Genomic DNA, 17,533 nt, shown 5'->3' with positions numbered 1-17,533 from the left:
AATGATGAGTGTGCAGTGAAATCCTGAGACTGGATGGTGAGTCTGGTTGAAACTGGCTGCACTGACTATGGTGGGAACTGGCAATTGTTGGCTAGAATCCCTGGTGTAATTTTTGGTTTCTGCAGTCCTGTATCTTTTTCTGAGAAAGGTCAGCCCTTAATTTTGATGAGCCAGTCAACTGGACCATATATTAACAGTAGACACTGGAAGTCCTATAGTATCCTATAGAATATCTTCAGCCCCTACCTTAAATTCTATGTGAGAACATTTGTGGCAATATTTGTGAATCTTCTCAGATTGTGTTGTAGATTCTGGAGTGAGAAGATCATCACAATCACAACTCCATGTATTTTTTCCTCCAGGAGGGGGGTGAGATACTCTATACATATCTCAGTTTTTCTTTTCTCCTGAATTCATTCTCCTTCTTTTTGGAGACTGTGGTATTCTGGATTGAGCCAGAGGCACTGTACCGCTTAGCTACATACCTGGTACTTTTTAATTTTTTTATCTTCAAACAGTTGCTGAGTGTGATTTTAAATTTATGTTCCAGTATTGTGAGTTGTATTTATATATAAAATTTTAGCTTCCTGTTCAATGACAACTTCCCCCTTTTCCAGTATTATTAGTTACATTTTTTCAGTATTATCAGTTACTTTACCCATATTGTATTTCAAATGAACATGGTATTTTCAATTGTTATACCAAAAACCGGATGAGACTTTAAAGTATTTTTTTTTCTCTCTGGGTGCAATGATACATGCATATTAATTCCAGAGACTCAAGTGGCTAAGTCAGTAAGAGTGCAATTTCAGGGTAAATCAGGAATTTATGTAGACTAATTAGACAATTAGAAAAACCTGTCTCAAAATTTTAAAACATGGCTGGGTATGTACCCCAGAATTAACATGCTGCTGTTTCAAATCCCCACTACCATAGAAAAAGATCAAAAGCAAAATTTGTTGTTGTTGTTGTTTATGAGCATTTTATATGATTGAAAAGTAAAGAAGAATCACTTTAGCTTGGAAAAATCATGTGTTTCTATTCTTCCTTTGTGTCTCCAAAGGCAGACAACCTGTCAGAGTGTCTTTATGCTCAGATTTTCTTTTGTGGAATGTATATGAGAACATTCTCATTCCCTACTCTGGCATTTTCCTGGAACTGTGTTTCAGAACTATGTAATATGAGGATTCAACAGCTGGCACATCTAATGACTCTCATAAGTCCAGATCAGTACTTGGTTCTTTTCTTGTTCAAGAGCAGTATAAATGTAGAGAGCTTAGTTTCTCAAAGAAATAACTAAGAGAACTCTCAACTTCCATTTTTTTAAATGTGTTCACTAATTTTATAGTCTAGCACAGTGTTTCTTTCTTCCATATTCATATAATTGGAGTACTACTTACCATTCCACTTTTTGAGAGTAGCCATTCTAACAGCTGTGTTCATGCAGAAAATCTTATAGTTGGATGGTCCACCAAAATTCTGATGCAAGCTTTTTAGATTCCAGTGTGCCTTATGCTCACTGGAAAAAAAATTGATGTGCATCTATTTTAGAAATAAAGAGGGATCTGTGATTGTAACAATTTTTCTTCACTAATATTCAAGATTTTAGCCCATTATAGTGTTTGCACACCAATGTGAAAACACTCCTTTTTGTTCTAGGGAGATTTGCATCTGCACAGTTACCAGTGCTTTCAATGCTTTGAGGTTTCAGATGTAGTCCATTGAATGGAAAAATTAATATCGGGACAAATTACTTACAGAAAGAATGGGTTAGGTCTGGTGTTATTAGTAAAGTGAGCTGGGTGAGAGAGCTCAGGAAGTGCTAAACTGCCACTTTGGCTTTCAGTGGTGGCCTATATTTCCCTGTTAATTTTTTGGTACTGTCTAGATAAAAGTTCGACTATCAACAACAGCTATTTGCATTTTTAGAGAGTGTTGGCAAATCCCTCTAAGGGATTAAGGGGTTACCTTAAGATTTAACACCTCTTTCACTCTGGTCTAATGGGATAAAGCCCATGGATCTTGCATGGCCATAGAAAACCACTTATTTTTCCCCCCTGGAGTAAATACTGATTTATATCTTATTCCTTCCTCTGTGTGTACAGATAAATTAGCATTTAATCTACAGGCAATTTAGAGTTAAATAATATATTTCAAACCCAAATCAATCTTCCTTTATTTATATTAACACTGGATTTGGACATTTTGTTCCAGTAATTTTGCATATTGCTCAAATCAGCAAAATCTTCAAGTGCATTCTACTTATCTCTTGGACGATATTTTTTTTTTTCAGTTTTCCAATTTGTGTGCCTCTATTTCATTTACAGTTTTTAGAAGGACTCAAAACAGGAGTATATATTTATTTGGTGTATCCATAAATAGAGGGAGGCTTATATTCTGCTTTTATTTATTTTTATTTTATTTTTTAAAATTATCTTTCTTTATATCTGCTCTTTGGTTGATGCTTGTGTATAATTCCAGTGTCACACACATTCTGCACACAAGTCGCTTTTGTAATCTATGCCTTTTATTCTAACATCTACCTTGAGGTTGGATTGTAGCATTCATTCACATTAAATATTTTATTGATATGTTTTGATTTATATACTTATAATTGTTAACAATAAAAAGATATTTGCATACATATGAACTGTCCTATGGAATTTCTCTATTGTGATTTCTTTATCTTAAAATTACTACATTGTTGTAGTATTATAACATGCATTAGTGTCAGGTAATGATCACTAGTACATTTGCTCTTATGTATGAGAGAGTACTTGTCTAATTTTATATACATGCATCTTTCCAGGAAAATTTTAGAAGTTTTTGCTTTGATTTCTTCTTTAACAAAAAGTAAAGAATGGTAAAATTATGACCAGTTATTATTAAAGGGTACCTTGGGAAAAATGATCATTTTTATAATAGTTTTATCCTTTTTAAATATGTTGAATATTTGAGTCTTTTATGTTCTTTTCTGTATTTTTATTTTCTCAAATACTGCATATTCCTTTTGTAAACATACTTGCATATGAAATGCAACATTCATGTGACATCAGCATAAAACATACATGGTATTTTATAGTATTTGTCAAACTGGATATAATACATCAACAAAAATTCTAGCTCCTAGAATTTACATTTTACAAAATTTAATAATTACTTCTTCCTCTTTATCCATGCCCCTTGGTTTCAACTCTGGAAGAATGTGGCTGTATTCTCATGTACATTTGCTGTAATTTTACTCTCTGTTTCCTGTATGGGTGTATCATATACATATGATTACAAAACAGTTTCTACAAATGGATAATAAAAGCTTAAATTATTATTTTCCTTTTTTGTGAATGCATTTATTCCACATGTTCATCAGTACTGTTTAATTCATCTATATGATGTGATTTTATTCAATGTTACTTAACTTCTAAAGATTTTGAGTTTTTGTGATTATTGAACACTTAGATATATCCTTTTTAAAGTGACTCTTCAAGAATTTTCTGGTTTTCTTTTGCATTCTGTTGTATTTTTTCTTCTTATATGTCTTTGATTGTATGTGAGGAAATTAGGGTTTTTTAACTTGACAGTTTTGCAGCTTTTAATGTAATCATTTGATTAATAGATTTTTTTGTATTAATATTTTGTAATTCATAAGTTTAAGTCTATTATATTGTGTAATTTTGAAAACAAAAAAAAATAATTTTTTCTATTGTGATATTAGGGATTCAACCAAAGTGTCTTAATGCTGATCATATTCTCAGCTGTGTTTTAAACTTTATTTCCAGATGGGGTTGGCTCAATATCTTCATTTGGCCTTAAATTTTGAACTTCATGCCTTAGACTCCAGAATAGTAGATATTTCAGGTGTGCACCACCATATGAACCCTATCTTTTGTATGTAAACTTTTGAGCTTTGTACTTTCTTATATATTTAAGTATTATTTATTAATAACTTATATTCAGCATTTAATGTGTGAAAATATGTTGTTATGTTTTATGAGTGAAGGGATAAAATAGCATTTTATTATCACAGTCTTTTCCGAATATCCTAGCATGTTTTAAGAATTTTGTTGTTGGTGTTTTCTGTAGTTCCACCATTTATTTTATTATGAGGATTACTCTGATTGATTTTACTTCATAACATCAATCATTTGGCATCATGGTATTTTGGTCAGCAGTAGACTTTATGTACAACCATGTATCTAGCAAATATCTTATCCATGTATGAGTTTATACCATCTAGATTCTGTCATTGCACTCAGAGAATTGGAAAATTGCAGAAGATTCTGAGGATAAATTTTCCAGAGTGTATTTCCATCAAGTGAGAAATCATTATATATGCCTATATTTGTAATTATATACTGTATAATTGATATAATTTTTATTTGTTGAATTTTCAATTTTGCTAGTGCTTTTTAAGTTGTATCTGCTTTTAAAAAATTTGTACTGAAGATTAAACCCAGGGGTGCTTAACAATAAAGCCACATCCTCAGTCCTTTTTTTATATTTTATGTAGAGACAGAGTATTGCTGAGTTGCTAAGTGCCTCACTAAGTTGCTCAATAAAAAAAAAAAAAAAATATATATATATATATATATATATATATATATATATATATGACAATATTATATATAATATTGTATTAGAATTTATGATCCTTTTTTCTTATCCTCCTCAGTCACTGGAACTACAGTTGTCCATTACTAGACTGGGCTCATTTGCATTTTAAAAGCACCAACATTGATACTGGTAACTCTTTGTTATGTTTATCTTTAATAGCTTCTAATTTTGCTCTTTGCTTAAGACTTTCTTTATTTTTAGTTTTTAAATTATACTTTTTATTGGGATGGATAATTTGATAATAAATTCTAGTCATTTTTTGGCTTACTAATTTTTTTGTATGTTTTATTTTCACCTCAGGTATAGATGAATTCCAATTTTTCCAGCTGTATGGAGGTCTAAGTGAAACATAATAACCTCTATGGATATTGTTAAAGAAATGGAACCACAATTTTACCCAGTTTTTTGACTGTACTGTATATGGCCAAAGGACATAAAATCAGCATACTACATTGACACAGCCACATTAATGTTTACAGCAGCACAATTCACAATAGCTAAGCTATAAAACCAACCATTCAATGACGCATGGGTCCATTCAATGATGACAGGATAAAAAACTGTTGCTTATATACACAATAAAGTATGAATCGGCCATAAATAAGAATGACTTTAGGATATTTGCCAGGAAATGGATAAATCTGGAGATTTTATGCTAAGTAAAACAAACAATTTCTATAAAACCAAAAGTTGAAAGTTATTGCTGATATGTGAAATCTAAAGCTCATAAAGTGGGGAAGGGTAAGAAAGAAGATCAGTAGATTGCACAATGGTAAACAAAAATAAGTAAATAAATAAATAAAAAAAGACAAGGATAGAAATATAAAAGATATATATCTGTGAGTGAATGCTACCATCGTAGCCACCAACAAGAACAGGATTTTAATTAGGATAAGATATATCCCATGCTTGCATAATACCATAAAATCGATTTTACTGTCAGGTAGAATTGGAAAGAACCAATAAAATAAAACAAAAAAACAAAAACAAAACAAACAAACAAAAAAAAAAAAAAACAAATTATGTTTGTTTGAAGAGCTATATGTATATTCCATTATAAATATCATACAATATAAACATTGATCAAAGTTTGTGTGTGTGTATATATATATAATTTTGTATGTTGAAAAATGTTAAAATTATAAAAAGGAAAATTTAAACAGGATTGTTGTTGCTTTTTTATATTAATAACATACATAAAAACCATAAAATGTTTGAATTATATAAACTATTAAATATTTCCATTTAGTGGTCTGTCTACCTTGTTACATTTCAAAACTTCTCTTATACCATTGATATTGGAATTACTAGAGATCTCACTACACATTCAGAATAGCCAGTTCTATCAGAGAAATAACAAATAAGATTCTACACATTACTAAATCTCTTATTAGTGGTTGTACAATTAAAATTTGAGGATTCCCTTTCTTAATTACCATGATTTTCTCATCTGAAAAATATGTATAATTTAGATAAAGATATAAAAAATACAAAATATACATTTTTGTGATAATGTGTGAGTTTTATATTGTGTTTCATAAATGTGGAGTATATATACTTTTTTGAAATTAAATCACTTTTTCTGCAGAAGTAGATAATAGTATCATTGTGTTACAAAACACTACCTACATGATAGTCTACTAACTCTAATTTCAACTGTAATTACATTACAGACTGTGCAAACATTCCTGTAGTCAATGTGTTATTTATTTACCTATTCTTATTTTAGGAACTGTTAACATTTATGGATATATCCATTGATTTTACTGAAGAGGAGTGGGAATGCCTTCAGCCTGCTCAGAAAAATTTATATAGAGATGTGATGCTAGAGAACTATAGAAACTTGGCCTTCCTGGGTAAGTTTAATTTCCCTTTAAAATTATTAATTACTAATTATTATTTAATTTACTTCTGTTGCAGAGTATCTTCTGGGAACTTCTCTATAAAAATGAGTTTCAGATTTATGTTTCAAAGAAAAAGGGCATTTTTAGTACAGATATTTCTCTCTCTCTCTCTCTCTCTCTCTATATATATATATATATATATATATAAAGATAGATTTATAGATATATAATTTTACTCTTTAATCTGTCTCTTTCTTTGTGTGTTACACATCCTTAACTTTAGATAAGTAGTACCTAGTATAATTTAGTGATGTAAACTATTGTAGACTACACATAGCAGGGGACACAGTTGAGTCATTCAAATGTCAAGGAGAAAACCAAACTAAAAAATTTTGAAAGAGTAGTTATCCTTCAGAAGAAATTTTTAGAAGCTTAGGTTTATTTATTTTGATTGTAATCATTTAACACATACTGCCCTATATTTATCACTTTTTCAAATTCCTTGTTGTTCTCTGTTTTCTTCTTCAGTGGTGTCCCAGTTTATTCAGATTAACCATAAAAACCTACCTTTTGTTGTGAGGACCAGCATGATGTGTTTCAAATCTTCTTGTGTGGAAACCTTTAAAGGGGCAAACAGAAGAGAGAGACACACACATACAGTGAAAAGGGAAAAAAAAGAAAAAAACTGGCCACTCCTCTTAACAGCTGCTCATATATTACCCCCAAATTACATAGCTTCTGATACCATGACTACATTCTAACCCAGTGTTTCTTTAACCCCAAGTGCTAGCTAACCAAGATTAGGTACAGTTAATACAAATATAGAGCCCCTTCTCCCTAAGGGCATTACCACAGAAACTAGATAGTGCACCTGTAGAGTTGTCTTAATAGCTTCAGGGAGAAACTTCTGGGCATTACAATTGTGGGACTCAGGGTGCCAGTTACAATTACCCCCACACTTTCCTCTCTATTCGAAGGTCAGAATACCTAATACCTCCTCTCTTTTTAAAGGCCTTTTGAATAAATAATATTACTTATCTCCTTAATGCTGGTGGGGGCAAAAAATAGGGCAGGCATAGACAACAGCAAGTGCCAACATCAGTAAACATCCACCTATGAATATTTTTGGCCCAGATGAAATTGAGTATACATGAAGCTAACCAATCCAACAAGTCCAAAATCCATCATCTTGTTGAACCTTATTAATTATATCTTTAAGGTAATATAAGTCTTTTGAAATAAAATCACTATTATAACTTAAATTGAAGGAACACATGGTACTAAACTTCTGATATCCTTTATGATGTAACAATAACAGACAATCAATTGCAGCATGATTGTCAAGTATGGCTTTACAATGTTGTTTTTGTTCTTCATTAAGCATATTTACATCCATTGAGGCATGAGTAATACTGTTTATGATAGCATAGGCGAGTTTCATAGTAATTTCATAAGCTGGTAGAGCTAGTCCAGGTAAACCAACCAAGGAGAATGTCAAAGTGTTAAATTATGCCTTAGAGAGAAGCTTCACTGAATAATCACAGTTTTTATCAAGAGGAATAGATCTTTTATGAATAAATTGCACAGGATGGTGACCTATTAAATACTATGTGGATGGTAAGGACACATTATTCTGCTAAGACAACAATGAATACCATGAGACATTTTTGCAGGTATATAACAATTTTATGCAAGTGAGTCAAGATATTGTAATGGGTTCTAGAAGTCCAGGATCTGACAGGACTGAATTTCCCAGAGCTGGTGTACAAAAACAGAGCAAAATTGTTATTAAGACCAAAGCATTTACAGAGTTTTGTGTGAGTTTAGCAATCAAAGCAGTAACAAAGTTATCTAGAGTACATTCTAACCCCATTTTAGCCAACACCTGTTGAGCTGAGGCTGTTAATGGTTTTATATCTCCCCAAGTAACTAGAATTCAAGTATTTTGGGGTCTTCTTTTAATGTTTCTCCTCTTTTGAGGAGAATGATTATTCTCTTGTTTGGATGACCTCTTATCTTCCAGGGTTAAAAGAAAATTAGAAATCAGCTTGTGAAGTCCCTGATGTACATTTATAATTGCTATTTTTCAAGCATGAAGCTAGAGTCCAAACAGGACATGTTGGCATAAGTGTAGCAGTCTATGCTTTTCCCCACGTGATCAAAGGCATAGGATCTTGTCATGCTGGTCAGGTGGAACCTCATATATTACATAATTTTATTGGTAATGGCTGTTTGAGAATAAAATGTCTATTCAATGCAGATGACCAATTTTGACTATTAACTTTATGTTGTATATTGAGCACATTAAGTGTAAATAAAACAATATTTAATGCATATTAATAAAAGAGAGGCTAGATCTTTGTTTGTTTCTGTTTTAAAAGGCAAGTATTAGGATACAATTTGCTCACTCAACAAAAGCTTGTCCAAAAGAATTATGAGAAATTACATGATTTAAAACTATATCTCATTGATTAAAAATTGTGCAAAAGGATGAGATGTAAAGGCAGGAGCATTATCCATCTTTAAACAAATAGGGCCTCTAGGAGCAGATCATGCTTGGTTACTTTCCATGCTCTCTGCTGGAACTGACTTGATATTTTCTTTTTTAGATTCATTTCTGTTAGTAATTTTTTTTCTTTTGTTTTGTGTTTTGCAATAATGCATTAGTAATCATAAATATTTTGAAGTGAATAAATCATTATACTTCTACTTTGTACTTTTTTAATTTTTTTTTATTTTTTAAATTTTGATTAGTGATTTAATTTCTGGATCATTGTTTTTTTTAATGTGGCATGCTTGGATACTTTTCGCACTTCATATATATATATATATATATATATATATATATATATATATGGAGAGAGAGAGAGAGAGAGAGAGAGAGAGAGAGTCTTTGACTATAATATCAACCCTACACAAAACACAGTGTGTATGTATATATATATATATATATATATATATATATATATATATATGTATATATATACATATATATATATATATATATATATGTATATATATACATATATATATATATATATGTATATATATACATATATATATATATATATATATGTATATATATATGTATATATATACATATATATATATGTGTATATATATGTGTATATATATATATGTCTATATATGTCTATATATATATATATATGTGTATATATATGTGTATATATATATATGTCTATATATATATATATATATATATATATATATATATATATATCCCACTTCTCTTTATATATCCTATAGATTTTTATTTTTTACAGTATTTTACAAGTTGCTTAGACTTGTCTTACACTTGGTACTGCTTGATAAGCCTCTCCCATATTTGTAGAATTTCAGATTTGTACACTAGGAATGGCCCTCTCATTTTTTCGTAAAGAATTATTCACATAAACATTGTGCTCATTGATGTTAATATTTTTCAGTTTCAGTCTCTAAGCTTTTTTAAAATTGTTATTTAGTGTTCTTTGAGTAATTCATAACTGTCATTATCCTAATGTTAAATTATTAATGTTTTATTTTTCTTTTTTTGTAACTTGGATTTAGCCATGCTTCTCTTTGTTTATATTTGCTGTACTATTTTTTATTTGTTCATTAAAAGAGCCAACAGTAGATTATATAGTCCATTTTCGGGAAAAATAATATAGACTTAAATAAATAAAAATAGGCAAGAACAGTGCTGCATCCTTGTAATATTTGCTAATTGGGAGGCCATGCAAAAGTACTTCATATTTGAGAGAAGTCACAGAAATTTAGAAACAGCATGGCTCAAACAATTTTAAGAATGCTTGTGTTGTAGTTCATGATATAGAATTTTTGGGGTAATCTCAAGCATTACATATGAAACATTAAAAGTTGGATGACCTAAAGATCCAGAATTGCCAGTACTAAATATGTATCCATGAACAATTAAATCAGAAAATTGAAGAGATACCTCTGCTTTTGTGTTTAGTGCCAAAATTTTTCACAGTATTAAAGCTAGGGACTCAATGTGTGTGCCCATTAGTGTCAAATGTTTAAAAATATGTACTTATATACTATTATTACTTAGTTATAAAGTATTTTGTCTCTTAAAGTGTTATAAGAAATATATGCAGTACTTTGAATTAAGTGAAAGGTGGCAGGCAGATATTAAGTTGTAGGAGCATTTGATTCACATGTGGAAGTCAGAAATTTAGTGAGCAAAATTTTGCTCACCAGGTACTGTGTTTTGTGTAGGGTTGATATTATAGTAAAAGTCTCCATATTTTTATTTTATTGAGCATAATAGGGTCAAGAGTTTTATTTTACCACATAGTGAGTGTATTATGTTCTTCATAAACACTAGTAGAAGGAATACAATACCTTGTAAGAACAAAATTGATAATTATATGAAATAATGATTTTGTTAATTCATTCTATTTATTCATTTTACCTTGAATATATAGTATAAAATACCATGATATATTTATAAATAAACAAAGTTGTATTTGTCAATAAAGGAAATTCTCATCACAAGAATGTAAAAATATAAAAATCAATTTATTATACTTGACTGTCATGTGTTGAATTCATCCAAATATTATGGCCATAGGGTATGCAAGGTTTTTATTGTCTTTTAAAATGTTTTTATGAAAAATTTTATAGACATATGTGTATATTTCTTAGTAAATTTTTTGTTCATATTTCTTTTTAAGAGTCCATTGCCTCTTTATCCTTGTTGAATATTTATGGTATTATCACTCAAAATATACTAGCTATTTTCATGTCTCCATGTCATGGTAGACAAAAAGCATTTTTGGACACTCTGAAAAAACCATAAATGTTTATATATGTTTTACATTTCTCTTATTCTACTGACAGTGAAGGTAGCTGTTAGATATTTCCCAAATACACAATCCTATCTTATGAGGGACAAAAGGCTGTTAATGATACTTTTCTACACTTTTTGTGATGTAGTCCTCTTGGATAATGTGGTCTCTACAAGAATTTGGATAATATTCACAAGGTAATTTTTCTCTCCTTTTTTTTTGAAATAATATATTTTTTTTTTGGATTTATGGTGACTTTGGACTTACTAATCTGCTACACTCCTGATGTACTTATTTTTACTTAATTTCATGTTATGTATGAAAAATATATTTATCCCTGACTAATAGGTATTGTTTTTTTTTTATTTTTGTTTATTTCAGCCATGACTCCTAATCATATCCAAGAATATTCATCAGAAAAGGGCCTAAAACATATATTTCATGAAGTGATAAGTGCAAAATATAGAAATTGTGATCTTGACTATTTCCCACAAAAGAAAATATGGAAAACTACAAGTGAGAGTGATGACCAGAAATCATATAAAAACTCAGGCATTGTCCATCACCAGATAATTTATACTGGAGAGAAGCCCTACAAATATAAATAATGTTGCAAAGCTTTTAGTAAAAAAAAAAGTCTTATTTACCACAGAGGAACTCACAATGGAGAGAAGCCCTACAAATGTAAAGATTGTGGCAAAGCTTTCAGTCAAAAATCAGACCTTATTTACCACAGCAGAACTCACACTGGAGAGAAGCCCTACAAATGTAAAGAATGTGGCAAAGCTTTTGGTCACAAATCACACCTTATTTGCCACAGAAGAACTCACACTGGAGAGAAGCCCTACAAATGTACAGAATGTGACAAAACTTTTGGTCAAAAATCAGACATTATTTGCCACAGCAGAAACCACACTGGAGAGAAGCCCTACAAATGTACAGAATGTGGCAAAGCATTCAGTCAAAAATCATACCTTACTTGCCACATCAGAACTCACACTGGAGAGAAGCCTTACAAATGTAAAGAATGTGACAAAGCATTCAGTTTAAAATCACTCCTAATTTGCCACAGAAGAACTCACACTGGAGAGAAGCCCTACAAATGTAAAGATTGTGGCAAAGCTTTTGGTCTAAAATCAAACCTTATTTACCACAGCAGAACTCATACTGGAGAGAAGCCCTACAAATGTAAAAATTGTGGCAAAGTTTTTGGTCAAAAATCAGACCTTATTTACCATAGAAGAACTCACACTGGAGAGAAGCTCTACAAATGTAAAGAATGTAGCAAAGCTTTTGGACAAAAATCACACCTTATTTGCCACAGCAGAACTCACACTGGAGAGAAGCCCTACAAATGTAAAGATTGTGCCAAAGCTTTTGGTCAAAAATCACACCTTATTTGCCACAGCAGAACTCACACTGGAGAGAAGCCCTACAAATGTAAAGATTGTGGCAAAGCTTTTGGTCACAAATCACACCTTATTCGCCACAGTAGAACTCACACTGGAGAGAAGCCCTACAAATGTAAAGATTGTGGCAAAGCTTTTGGTCAAAAATCACAACTTATTTACCACAGAAGAACTCACACTGGCGAGAAGCCCTACAAATGTACAGAATGTGACAAAACTTTTGGTCAAAAATCAGACCTTATTCGCCACATCAGAAATCACACTGGAGAGAAGCCCTACAAATGTACAGAATGTGGCAAAGCATTCAGTCAAAAATCATACCTTACTTGCCACATCAGAACTCACACTGGAGAGAAGCCCTACAAATGTAAAGATTGTGGCAAAGCTTTTGGTCAAAAATCAGACCTTACTTACCACAGCAGAACTCACACTGGAGAGAAGCCCTACAAATGTAAAGAATGTGGCAAAGCTTTTGGTCAAAAATCATACCTTATTTGCCACATCAGAACTCACACTGGAGAGAAGCCCTACAAATGTAAAGATTGTGGCAAAGCTTTCGGTCAAAAATCACACCTTATTTACCACAGCAGAACTCACACTGGAGAGAAGCCCTACAAATGTAAAGATTGTGCCAAAGCTTTTGGTCAAAAATCACACCTTATTCACCACAGCAGAACTCACTGGAGAGAAGCCCTACAAATGTAAAGATTGTGCCAAAGCTTTTGGTCAAAAATCATACCTTATTCGCCACATCAGAACTCACACTGGAGAGAAGCCCTACAAATGTAAAGATTGTGCCAAAGCTTTTGGTCAAAAATCACACCTATTTACCACAGCAGAACTCACACTGGAGAGAAGCCCTACAAATATAAAGAATGTGGCAAAGGTTTTGGTCAAAGAATAGACCTTATTCACCACAGCAGAACTCACTGGAGATAAGCCCTACAAATGTAAAGAATGTGGCAAAGCTTTTACTCAAAAAATAGGCTTTATTTGCCACATCAGAACTCACACTAGAGAGAAGCCTTACAAATGTAAAGAATGTGGCAAAGCGTTCAGTCAAAAATCACACCTTATTTGCCACAACAGAACTCACACTGGAGAGAAGCCTCACAAATGCAAGTATATGACAAAATTTTTACTCAAATTTTACCCCTTTTTTGCCACAGAAGAATTTACACTGGAGAGAAGCCTTACAATTATAAGGAATGTTGCAAAGCTTTTAGCAATAAAACAGGCCTTATTCACCACAACAGAACTCATGCTGGATAATAGCCCTACAAATGTGAATAATGTGGAAAAGCTTTTAATAAAAAATAAAACTTTAGTCACCACAGCATAAGACATGCTGGTGAATGTGAAATGTGAATAAAGTGATAATACTTTTAAAGAAAGACTAAACCTTGGGGCTGGGGTTGTGGTTCTGTGGTAGAGTGCTAGCCTTGCCTGTGTGAGATCCTGGGTTTTATCCTCAGCACCACATAAAAATAAATAAGTGAAATAAAGGTATTGTGTCCAACTACAACTAAAAAATAAACATTAAAAAAAGAAAGACTAAACATTATTAACAACAGAATTTATACAGAAAAGAACCCCTACAAATTGAAACAATGCAGCAAAGCTTTTAATAAGAAATCAATTCTTTTCACCACTAGGCTACTTATTCTGGAAAGAAGACATCTAAATGTAGAGAATGTAAAAAATTTTAAATTATATATCATATATTACTAGACATCAGAGAAAACACACTGGAGAAAAGCTATACAAATGAGACCATTGTACCATTACTCTAAGAAAGGGACAACATTTAATCCTCACCACAATAACCATAGTGTAGAGAAAGTTTTGAAATGTGAAAATTGATAATGTGACAATGCCTCCAAAATTTATTCACCAATACTCAGCACTTGTGGATACATACTGGTTAGAGAAAATACAAATGGAAAACAAAAATGTAGCTACATGTTCTTAAACACTGCTTATTTTTGGAGAATTCATTGTGCCCAGAAACTCTAAAAAGTTAAATAACATTTCCAAAATGTATTTAAATTTTAAATTCATTGAACATCTGAAAACTCATACTAGTAGTGAATATTGAACAGATTTTGTCCAATATGTATGCCTTATATAACAATGAAACATTTATAATAAATGTGAGAGTATAGTAAAGTTATTATCTATATATTACACCTTGATGTATATGAGGATCAGTAAAATACAGAACTCATTTAAGTTTAGAAAACAAGTAGTTGTCTTTAACTTTTGCTTAAATTTATTAAGCATTATCAAGTTATTTTGTAGAAATATCAGTCATAAATATCAAATGCATAGTGAAGAAACCTCATCTTTGAAAGAATATAATTGTTTTTATAAATTAAAATTACTATTTTCACTTTTGAATAGTGATAAAAGAATTATATGAAATCTATTTTTGATGTTTAACACTGAAGTGTAATATTTTAAACTAATATTTGTTTTGTATTTCAGTTTAAGTTTAGGTATTTTTATACACTGAGCCACATTCCTAAGCCCTCTCTCCACTTTTTCAAATTTTGAGACTGTATTGCTAAGTTGCTTGAAACCACACTAAGTTGCTGAGGCTGAATTTAAACTTATGAAATTACTCAGCATCCCAGTTTGCTTGGATAACAAGCATAGACCATGATGTCAGGTTTACAGTGCATTTTTTAACCTATATTTACCTTATGTATGCAATATGTCTTTATAACTGAATATTTGTTTATATGTTAACACTCATGTATTGCATCCTGTTGTTAAATGACAGACATCATAGTGTTCCACTTGACTAAATGCTCTATGTAACTGTAAAACATACTGGTGAGTGAATAATACTCTAGCATCTGTTAATACTTTTACACATTTTAATCAAACTTAATGTGGAATACAATTTGCATAAGTCAGATCATTTTTTTTTTCTGTTTGTATTTATGGTGAAATTAAGAGTTATAAGAAGGATATAGATGTAGGAAAATAAGCCCCAGGTTTTCATATCTTGATTTATAAATTTTAAAATTTTAACTTTTTAACATTTTAACATTTCCTAGTGATTTTAATAGACTGAATTTCCACAAACTTAAGGGTAGCTCTTACAGGAGAGAAGAGCTTTATCTTTCTTGTGTGCATAATGGCCTTCTAGACTTCATCCTCATTGGAGACATTTCATTTTTCTGTGAATGAGGTCAATGATCAGTGTTTTCATGTATATTAATAAATTCTGATATCTTATAGGTAGTGTTATTTCAGGGCAGGAATTGGAGAAATGGATGTGGAGTCAAAGTTGAGTGAGGCCTTATACTTATGACAAAATAATCAATGAGCTATGTTTTATAGTCTCATTCTCTGAGGACCAAGTAGTAAGAGGTAAACTGAGAAGGTTGTATGTAAAGATTAAGTTTCTTATCATAAAATGTTGGCTTTTCAGGTACAATAGGGTAAAAGCTTATTATACACAGAATCCATACAAAAATCATATTGAACATCATTCACAATTTTATTAACCATGATTACATATAATTCATGAAGACCTGAGTTTACAGCAACATATGCCTAAGAACAAGGTCTAGGGACATTTTACACTCTCCAATATAGACATATTTATACAAATTTAGTTATACATGAAACTACACTAAATGAGAAGAAAAATCAATTGGATCAACACACAACAATATATAAATAAAAACTTGTAAATACTTAAGCAACTGACCAATAATGGATGAAGTGTGGTTTCCAAATGCTAGGGGAAAAATGGACATATAATCAGTTAAAGGTAATTGAAGAAAGATAAGTTACCCACTTTGAACTACAACAGCATTTGAAAGAAGAAGAGTCACAAAGTAAGCAAAGATTATTCACCTCCATTTGTATGCTTTGTAATATTTTCCAAAAATTTTCTGCATATTTTATTGCAGTCAAATTGAGAAACAATCCAGAAAGTTAAAAAAGACAAGTATTGCCCCTCTGGTTTTAAAAGCAAGAAAAGGAATAGAGAGAGATTTATTGAGCTAGAAAAATTTACTAGTTAGAGTGAAAAAATAAAGAACTGAGATTACCAGAGTCTAATTATAATGTATTTCAGCCATCCCTGGCTGCACAGGGCATTTTTGCTTAGCAAAGAATTTGTTCACGTATTTACGCTTAAACAACATTGCTGTTTTTAGTCAGTCTTTTTCATTAATAACAATGGTGTACCTTTCAACAGTTTCCAGCCACAAAAATACATAATTTCAGAAATCTTCTGTTTCATCATCCATATATTCTGCCACAATATTCAACAGGGAAAGATAATATAAACCTTTTGGCAGTCCCATCAAGGCATTCACTTCTATTAATAGAAAAGTATGATACATGGAACAACGTAATTTTACTTAGTAAAAATATTTTTTTCATGAAAAATAGATTCCAACTCCTTTGTCTTGGGATTACATTAGAAAAAATATGAGGTAATTATACTGTATATTATGACCTTAGGCTATGAGCTTGAAAATTACCTTAAAATACAAAAGAATATTAATGTTTATTTTTAAATATAGTTTTTATATTTCAAATATTCAAATTCCACAGCAATCAATGATACAAAAACATGAGGAAAAAAACTGCAGTTTGATGTCTCATCATGACATTTCAATACATGCTGTAGATTGCCTGTGGCTTCCACTTTTAATTTAAACAAATAATAATTTTTCCATACAATTTGGGTGAAGTGGAGGACAAAATCTCCTGCATTGCTTTCCTGGGCAAGCCATCATACTTAAAATAACAACCCCAAATCAAAATACGTTTACTCTACATTCTAATTATATCAGTTCTTAACTCATCTAGCATAAAACAAATCCACTTT

General features: G+C 31.1%; 1 protein-coding gene across 1 annotated transcript in view; it reads left to right on the top strand.

The window, feature by feature from the left end:
- Positions 1-13,789, top strand: part of LOC139707019 (zinc finger protein 845-like) — a gene marked incomplete at its 3' end in the record, with an annotated part of 54,766 nt that extends 40,977 nt beyond the window's left edge. Inside the window, 4 exon segments of the mRNA XM_071617006.1 lie at positions 11,885-13,355; positions 13,357-13,499; positions 13,502-13,604; positions 13,606-13,789. Coding sequence (XP_071473107.1) covers positions 11,885-13,355; positions 13,357-13,499; positions 13,502-13,604; positions 13,606-13,789 — 1,901 coding nt within the window.
- Between the last annotated feature and the right edge of the window lie 3,744 nt (positions 13,790-17,533).

This window comes from Marmota flaviventris, chromosome 9, assembly GCF_047511675.1.
Source record: "Marmota flaviventris isolate mMarFla1 chromosome 9, mMarFla1.hap1, whole genome shotgun sequence".
NCBI lineage: Eukaryota > Metazoa > Chordata > Mammalia > Rodentia > Sciuridae > Marmota > Marmota flaviventris.
The sequence above is the reverse complement of the archived record's forward strand: the minus strand, read 5'-3'. Positions and strand labels throughout refer to the sequence as shown.